The sequence below is a fragment of the Rhinopithecus bieti genome, unplaced genomic scaffold (assembly GCF_001698545.2).
Source record: "Rhinopithecus bieti isolate Rb0 unplaced genomic scaffold, ASM169854v2 scaffold_15814, whole genome shotgun sequence".
Classification (NCBI taxonomy): Eukaryota; Metazoa; Chordata; class Mammalia; order Primates; family Cercopithecidae; genus Rhinopithecus; species Rhinopithecus bieti.
In genome coordinates this window covers 208,669-218,330 of record NW_016808380.1, presented here as the reverse complement: position 1 = coordinate 218,330, position 9,662 = coordinate 208,669, and the positions used below count along the sequence as shown (strand labels likewise).

The following is a 9,662-nucleotide window of genomic DNA, read 5'->3' as shown; positions in this document are numbered from 1 at the left end:
TATATATATATATATGTGTGTGATAGCATTTATTTTTCAGATCTTCATTATGTATATATATATGACCTCTTGCTCCCAAAAGCCTTTGAATAAATAAAAATGACTCTAAACATAAACTGGTGTTTATTGGCTATTGATGGCAATTTTCTGAGAGCAAAAGTAAAGTGTGCACTGCTGTCGTAAACATTCCAGACCATAAATCAATGAGAACCAAAAAGTTAAATAAAAAGGAAATAAGAAAGGATAAGACTCAATAATGTTCAGAAGAAACAAAAGTAATGGTAATTTTAAAAAGCAACATGCCTCATCTAAGTGGCACAAAAACAAAAAAAATAGAAGGCCTTTGCTATTGCTCATTCATTAGTTAAAGTCAGAAACTATCCATCCATTAAATGCTTTTATTGGAATGACAACAGTATATAAAATAGTTCTTTAAATAATTTAGTTGATTCATCTAAAATTCTCTAAGAGTTTCACCCACTCTCTTTCTTCCTTTTCTTTGCTTCTTGTGGATCGGAATTCTTGCAGTTTCTTCTCCATCTCTTGGTTCTCAAACTCTAACTGTACTTTCTCCATTCGCAGTTCTTGAGCATTTCTGAAGACATAAGATTTAGATGGAGTAAGCAGAAAACAAGCAAAGCCAAAATTATTTTATATAATCTTTTCTGTTAAATTAGAATCATGAATAATAAATAAAATACTTTACCTATTTCTCTTGTACTACTCTGAAATCTGGTTTTTAAAATTAGCATTTGCCTTCCACCAAAATCCTGAAGCAAGTTATCTCTTCAAATCTTAGACTTTTGTTTTAATTATTACATTGCTAGGGGTTCAAAATTATAATTAACTTCATATATAAGGGACGTTTTTATATATGCACAAGTATCTATGACGCACAAACAGAAAACAAAATAAAAATATTTTCTAATTTTCATATTGTTTTGCCTCCAATGTAGTCAAGTAGTTTGAACCACAGTATTTAAAACAATAGACAAAACATACATTTTTGCTGAGCTGGTCATCTCCAAAATTTTAAATCTCTACCTTTATGTCATATATGTATGATGAGGGGGAAAAGGTAGTACCTGTTTGAGACCTATTAAGAAGAAAGCCCCGATTAATGGTTTTGGTACAGGAATTTCTGTACAAGAGATTTTTATAATATCTGAAACTCACTAAGCTTTTGACAAAAGACGTTTTCTTCATTTTATGAAGCCTGGTCATCAGTATTAGCCACTGACTCTTTCTTTCATAGATCTAACCAAACTAATTCTCTAGCTTTTACTATTATAAGTCCAAATCTCTTCCTTCAATATTACATTAGTGTTTTACTACAATCAAGCAGTGTGGGCACCCATGCATGCTATGGCACGGAACAAAATCAAGGCATAATGAAGCTCAGACAGGAGAAATCTTTCTAGAGGTAGCAAGCAATTACCAAAAAGCAAGTGGGCCAAGGATATGTCCCAAGCAGACACAATCCAGGAAGATATACAGAAAGTGATAGGAAGGGCTGTCCAGAGGGTTCAGAGAAACTGGCTAAGATACAGAAAGAGAGGCGTTTATTTTCATTGTATCTACTCCACAATGAGTAATGCAGCTACTATGACAAATAAACACTGCTAGGTAATAGGATGTGAAATACAATGGAGCTTCAAGTATTGAGAGGAATAGATAAGCATGAAAGTAATTGAAATATAGTGGAATAGGGCTGTCATTGGGGAAGTACAGGGGGCTACCTGGGCACAAAGAAAGAGCACATACCCCAGTCCTGTGAATGCAGAAACAGTTCCTAGAGAAGGCAAAGGATGAGTTGAGACCTAAAGGATGAAAGGACTTAGCCAGTCAAAGGGCAGTGGTGAGTGCAGTGTTCCAGAAAGAAAGGAGTGTGGACACAGGTAGGAAAGAGTAATGGGTGGGTCAAGAAACTAGAAGTTCTCTGTGACCAGATATTAAGTGCAGAACAGGAAAAGTAGCAAAAAATCAAACTGCTGAAGTGGACAGTATCATGAAGAGCCTTGTAAGCCATGATGAGAAATTGGGATTTATATTGCATGAACAATGAGGATCATTAAAGGGTTTTAAGAGAATTGATCAGACTTGCATTTAGAAAGATCACTCAGGCTGTATCAAAGGAAGTCAATTAGAGGGTACAAGGCTAGAAGCAAGACAACCAATTAGTAGACTATTCCAGTAATCTAACTAATAGAGAATTTGGGCTAGTCTGACTGAGCAGGCGCAATGGAGAGAAAAACTGAGCTTTTGCGAAATGTAAGAAAATAGAATTAACAAGTTGGAAACTGATCAGAAGTAGGTGACTGATTAGAGAGGGAACAAGGAAGAAATCTAAAATAATCCCATGTTTCTTATTTGAGCTATCAGGAGGACAATAGTGTCTTTTCCAGAAACAGACCATTCTGAAATGGGCTGCAGGTACAGTTCAGGATGAGTCCCACAGTTTATCTCCCTGCCTAAAGTCTTGACAGCCTACCACACTTCACAAACTGCTTACAGGAGAAGAATTGAAAGAACAAATATGATTGTGTCACTCATTTGCTTAGAAGACTTCTGATGTTTTTGAAGTCCCACTGTGGTAGAGGAAAAGGGTAAGGCTGAAGAAAAAGACTGGCCTACTGACCAAGTGGTCAAGTTTATGGTCAAGATTGGATTGTGTGGATCTCACACAAAACAGAGGATTCCTCATGGAGATAATGTTATACACAGAGTTATAAAGGGAAAGCAAGGCCACTGAGGGAAGCTAAGGTTGATCCTCAGCTTTTTAAATTTAATTTATTGTTTAAGAGATTTCTTTAAGATTTCCAAAATGATCAGTTCAGCAAAAATATGTATGTTGCCTATATAGAAAAAAAATTGCTGTTTTAAATATTATGCATCAAACTATTTTAATATATTCGAGTCAATACAGATGATGTGAAAACTAGAAAATAATTTCTAATCATCAGAACAAACCCAAGGACTAGAAAGATGATTGAAATGGTTTACGGGCTGGGAAAGAGGTCGAGAGGACTGGAAGAACACCAGAACGTCAGACAATGTAAAGACAAAGTCCAACAAGAACAGGCTTGGAACAAGGAAAAAGTGAGAAAGGGAACTCTATGGTAATTACCATGAGTGGGTATTCCTGTGCTGGCTTTTAATGGTTTGTGGATCAGCAAGATGGGCAGGCCAGGGAATAGTGATTCCAACTTATTTCCAAACTCTTTACTACGACATACAAGTTAGTTATCATCTAGACCCTGTTTTTTTCTCCACCTTTCTTCTTAGACAATTGGATATGTCTGAGAAGTCCCCAAAATCATGTGGTCTCTGTGCCTTTGCATAAGTTTCACCCAATAACTACCCAACTAACTGCATCTCTCACTCAGAACTTGGGTACTTCCTCGCTCCTGCTCTAGCAGTTTGAGCCATGTTCTCTCCTAGTCCCTTGCCTGTACACATCGCACCATGCTTCATTCTATATTGTCAATGTAACTGTACTCATTCATATTCTCTGTAAGCTTTTGGAGTGCCAGGACTACCACTTACTGCTTTTGTAGCCATCATTCCCTAGCACAGTATATAGAAAATGCACACTTAATAAATGTTTGTTGGTTGAATGTTTATGGGTATAGACATATGGCCTGAAATATGTCACTAAAATCAAATAATGTATGCCCCTTTTTCTTTTTCTATTAACAAAATTTGTAGTCCTGGCAATCAGATAGCACCTCTCCCCACCAAAAATACGGTATACTCACAATGATAATGCCATATATTTTTATAACATTTCCAGTTTACACAATGCTTTTATACTCAGTATCTCAAAGGTGAAGAGAGCATTAGAATAGCTTTGAAGATATCAAATAACCACAAAGCTATTAATCTGGATCAAAAAACTCAGAAACTCAAATTAAGAATGGTAGTCTGGCCCGGGTGCAGTGGCTCACACTTGTAATCCCAGCACTTTGGGAGGTAGAGGTGGGAGGATTACTTAAGGTCAGGAGTAAACCAACCTGGCCAACACGGCCAAGCACTGTCTCTATTAAAAATACAAACATTAGCCAGGTGTGGTAGCATGCGCCTGTAATACCAGCTACTTGGGCGGCTGAGGCAGGAGAATCGCCTGAGCCCGGGAGGCGGAGGTCGCAGTGAGCCGAGACCGTGCCAGTGCACTCCAGCCTAGGCAAGGGAGCAAGACTTCATCTAAAAACAAACAAACAAAAAAAAAAGTCTGTCCTCATCCCATGCTGGCTGCCTCTTACTGATATTTAAGAGAAAAATCCCTAAGTATTTCCAGTGACTGTAGGTGACATCGTAGACAAACAGGGAGCTATACTCTCCCATACCCCTGCAAGATCATAAAATTCCCAGGATGCCAGTAATTGTTTGGCTCTGGCTGAATGCATCTCCCTGTCATCTAGGACAGACCTCTCCTAGAAAAGGTCAATTCAACACAATGTCCTTTATGTAAAGGGCTAAAGTATGTAGTGCTTTCTATTTCCTGGTTAGGGGTCTCTCACCCCAATAGTCTCCCTAAATTTCAGGATAATCCTTACTTAACTTTGAATAAGGGCCATGAAAAATATGTTTAACATTCCGTTGCATTACTTTAATAGGTAATGAACCAAACTTTTATAACTTGTCACATTGGTTCTTGTGGAATAAGTATTTTAATCTTCATTTTAAACTATTATAGATTTATAGTATTTCAAAGCTATATTCTTATAGATAAAAGTACAGGAATGTGAAAAATGAAGATAAGAATTCACAAAATAGTCAAAATTACAATATACAGAAGCTTTGCAACTATTCCTATTAAGAAATAAATATATATTAACTCACCTATATTTTAGCTTTACAGAATTTCCAGGTTTTCCCCATGGAAGAACTACAAAATCCTTTGTGTTCATGATTAACACCTTAATGTTGTCTAAAAGTTATTCTGATTTGTAAACACTTCTGTAAAAGTAACAGAGACAAAAGAATTATGGCAGAGGTGAAGCAGTATAAGTTACAAATTCAAAACTCCATATAGTTCAGGAATGTTTTAAAACTTTATGAGGAAAAGGCTGAATCAAAGTTTAAACAGTAAAATTATACACTGTTAGCCTTTGTCCCCTGCAGCCACGTATCAACCAGAGAATCAAAAATATTAGAATAAAAAATTACAAAAATGTACAACTATTTACATTGTATTAAGTATTATAAGTAAGCAAGAACTGATTTAAAGTATATAGTAGGTTATGTGTAGGCTATATGCAAATACTATGCCATTTTATATAAGGAACCTGACCATTCTTAGATTTTGGTGTTTGCAAGGTGTGAAGGTGTTACTGGAACCAGTCTCCTGTGGAAACCTAGAAATTACTGGATTTTAAATATAAGTTATGTAAGTATTTATGTACTAATAAAGTTAGACATGTAATATGTCTGATGGAATTAAAATTTCACCAATATTTACGTACAGCTGACCCTTCAACATATAAAGGTTAGAGGCACCAATCTCCCAAAAATCTGTGCATAACTTCTAATTTCCCCAAAATTTTAGTATTAGCCTATTGTTCATCAGAAGCCTTACTGATAACATAATCAATGAATACATTATGTATGTTATATATATGTATATACTATATTCTTTTAAAAAGTAAGTTAGATAACAGAAAATGTTATTGAGAAAATCACAAAGAAGAGAAAATGTATTTACTATTTATTAAGTGGAAGTGAATCATGGTAAGGGGCTTCACACTGAGTAGGCTTAGGAAGACGAAGAAGAAGAGGAGTTGGTCTTGTCTCAGGAGTAGCAGAGATGGAAGAGGTAGAGGACATGGAAGGGGAAGCAAGAGTGACAAGCACATGAGTGTAACTATTATTTTTTTAAAATTATTTATAAGTGGATCTGTGCAGTTCAAACCTATGTTGTTCAAGGGTCAACTGTATAACAAAAGACTACGGAAATAGTCAACTAAAAGTGGAGGATGCATTCATTAAAACAAACTAAAGCACGTATTCTGGCTCTTTCTATCGCTAAGGCTATAAAAGCATACCAAGTATTTGTTCTATCTAAAAATAATATCCAAGGCCATGCAGACAGAAATGAAAAGAGTCTTTGAGATACAATCTAAACCCAATAATCTTTTTATATATATATATGGCAATATAAAATGAAAATTAAGGTACGTAATAATTACCCAAAGGCATTCTAATATCCTCATTTATCAAAGAAAATTTTAATGATACTCTTTGGCTAAGATCAGAAATTAGCATATTTTAGAAAGAATATTTCAACAAGAAATGAAACAAAAAGGACTTTCTGCTTAACTTGAATTAACCAGAAAATGAAATTATTCAGAACACCCTGTTTCCCAAGTATCCCAATTATTCATGGTTCTATAATAATTTACTCTGTAATGCTGAATTACTAAGTCACATGAACAACTATTAGATTTTTATAGGAATAAAAATTTCCAAGTTCTAAGAGCTTTTAAAGGAATATGAATCAATATTATAGTGACCATAGACTTAAATGCCCATACCATTTGATGTTGTCATTTATTTATTTGTTCCTATGTGTGTCCTCATAACCACAATAAACATGCATTAAGCTTCTGCTATATACAAGGCAGTGTGCTGAGAGGTATGGAGAGGAGTCAAGGCCCAAGGAGGTTTGTTTTCTGAGCTCAAATGGTTTAGAGTAAAATAGGGCATATAAGACCCTAAATATAAAAGCCATAAAACAAGGTAAAAAATATAAGGGCTATAAAATTTATACATGTGATAATATAGAAAGTGAAAGAAAAGAGAGAATTCAGCTGGCTAGCATTTAAGTAAAGCTTTGAAGGAGAAAGGAGGCTTACAGATAAAGATATGGATTAGATGAATATTCCATACTGTTGGAAAGAATAACTCTTGAATAAGGGACTAATGAGTAGTTACACTTGTTTGGTGTGCAGGTTACATGGAAGAAAAAAAAATAAACATGAATTTAGATATAGTGGCTGAGGCCCAATAATAAGTGGCTTTAAATGTCAAGTTTATAGCATTTGGAATTTATTCTGTAGCTAATAAGAGTCTAATAGGGATTTAGCAGGGAAAACGTAAGTCTAGAAGCTTTGCTCTAAGACTTAAGGAAGGAAAGCAACAAAATTGGAGTTACCTAATAAAAGGCTATTGCGACATCAAAGTCTACGTAACCAAATGAGTAATTCTTCATTGTTGTTCCTTTAGGAGACTATCTTATATTTCAACGATGCAACCACTGATTAAAAACATTTTTGCGACACCTCTTTTGAAACTGTCTACAGAATCCATTTTATGTCTGAGCGCGGTGGCTCATGCCTGTAATCCCAAAACTTTGGGAGGCTGAGGTGGGCAGATGACTTGAGGTCAGGAGTTCAAGACCAGCCTAACCAACATGGCAAAACCCCGTCTCTACTAAAAATACAAAAATTAGCCATGTGTGGTGGTGTATGCTTGTAATCCCAGCTACTCAGGAGTCTGAAGCATGAGAATCACTTGAACCTGGGAGGTTGAGGTTGCAGTGAGTCAAGATTGCACACCACTGTACTCTTCAGCCTGGGTGACAGAGTGAGACTCTGTCTCCAAAAAAAAAAAAAAAAAAAAAAAGAATCTGTTATCACCAACAAACACACAAATCCATTTTGTTGTGGGTCATTTGAAATTAAAAATGATTGTGCAATAGGAGCAACTATTTTTTTCACTCAAACCTACCTCCAAATTACTTGGACTATCTCCAAAAATTAAATCTAACCTGAAAGGGTAGATCTTCACAATTTTGGAGGAAATTCTCTAGGAATTTACTCTCTGAAGATAATTGCAAAATGGAATTACACAAAATAATTACTACATTTTAAATAAGGTAGTGGTTGCATCATGGGACTAAATTATGTTTGTACCTTCAATCCACAAACACGTACTTAACTGTTCCTTTGTGATCCCTATTAGTGGTCCCAGGTATTGAAGTCACGGTGGCAAATAAGCCATGGTGTCTTCCCTTGAGACCCTCACAATCAAGGGGAAATCCACACAAACAACCACAATATCATAGGGCGTTTTGATAGAAGAATCTATAGGAGGCGTCCCACTCAGACTCAATTTTCAACCACCAAGCCCTGTCTCTCAAAGCTAAATTAAGTGTCAAAGAGAAATAAAGATACCATAGGAATGGAAAACTAAGATTCGATTTGCTTTTTGGGAGGGAGGTGGTAGCATTTTCAAGTGTAATTCCCTTTTCCTCCTCATTTTGTAGGTAGTATTTTGTCCCCTTTTATCAAATAGCAGCTAGCAAAGGCACCTTTCAAAAACCTCCAGGAATAATCCTGATCCATAACATGGAATCTGTATTGCTTTCTGATCGTATTCAGGGAATCCAAATACTGGCCTCTTGCCTACAATTGATAACTTTGTCACAAAAACTTCCATAATGTTATTATTATCATTAAAGAGATAAAATAATCCCCAAAGTCAATCTGTCTGATTATTAAAATAATCTAAATTGCTATAATTTTGCTTACACATTGAGATATACAATATAATTTTATGTGTATGTCTATATATAAAGCTAAACTGATATATGATTGACTTTACCGATACAAAAAATGAACGAACATCTGTAAATCTCATTACAATAAGATGACTGAGATTTGTAGCTCTGCTGATGATGTTATTTAACCAATAAATGGTCTTATTCAAGGGAATTTCACTTCACTGAATGCAATTAGTAAGCCTTCTTCTCAATTACGTATTTTATCAAGTCACCTACATAAGCCAATTTCCTTGTATGAAGAAAAAGGGGAGATTATCATTCTGAGTTATGTTATTCTGCCTGTTTCCTTTTGTAAAGCCAACAGAGAATTTAGTCACCTTTCTTGGGATAGCAAGGATATAACAATGTCAGCAGCAAGAATAGTAAAGCACAAAATTTTAGGTACCTAATAAAACCAGAGGAATACAGATAAACTCCTTATTATGCAAAATTTATACTTCCTTGTGTCTTTTGGTCAAACTTTTATAACTAAATACCAAAATTTAGTAGTGATTTGGAAAATTTCTAGTTCCTGATTTGTTAGACTACATTATTTTTCTGTCTACAACCACATTTTTCCTCACACATAATACCCAATATAACCCAAAATTGTCCAGGATGGTTTGATGATCCTTCTACACGTGTTCCTATTTTGAGAAAGCAATCCCCACATCAAAACCTACTGCCACAGAGTGGAAACAAGGAATTTACAATGCTCTATACAGCTAGAAACTCAGAGCATTCAGCTAGAGGTGCAAGAGAACACCATTGGCAGAAAGGGAGGTTTAGGAAACCGCTGTTTACAAGAAGGGCCACTTTTTGTAACTGGAAACTTATCTAAGGTTAGTTAATTCTTCTAATGACTCGGATCATGTTAGGCTCAAAACTTAAAAACCATACTGTAAGTAGGGATTTTTCCTTACTGAAGCAATATTTTGAAAGGGTCTAATTAGCAAGCAACTTTGGGTGAATTAACATGTTTAGGCATTTAGTACCATAGTACTTAGAAATCACAGACCCAAGAAAGAAATGTTAAATAAGAATTTAAAATAGTTGCCTTTAATAATTAAAAGAATTTTAATTTTAACATTTCCTCTAATTATCCTTATTTTAAATATAT

The 9,662-nt window shown here is 35.2% G+C and overlaps 1 protein-coding gene across 1 annotated transcript in view; it reads right to left on the bottom strand.

Annotated features, from left to right (window-relative positions):
- ZBBX (zinc finger B-box domain containing) overlaps positions 1 to 9,662 on the bottom strand; it is a 148,934-nt gene that overhangs the window by 136,327 nt on the left and 2,945 nt on the right. Inside the window, exons 2-3 of the mRNA XM_017886716.1 lie at positions 4,843 to 4,959; positions 482 to 595 (exon numbers count right to left, since the gene is read on the bottom strand). Coding sequence (XP_017742205.1) covers positions 482 to 595; positions 4,843 to 4,910 — 182 coding nt within the window. The 5' untranslated portion in view covers positions 4,911 to 4,959. The remainder of the gene's footprint in view (positions 1 to 481; positions 596 to 4,842; positions 4,960 to 9,662) is intronic.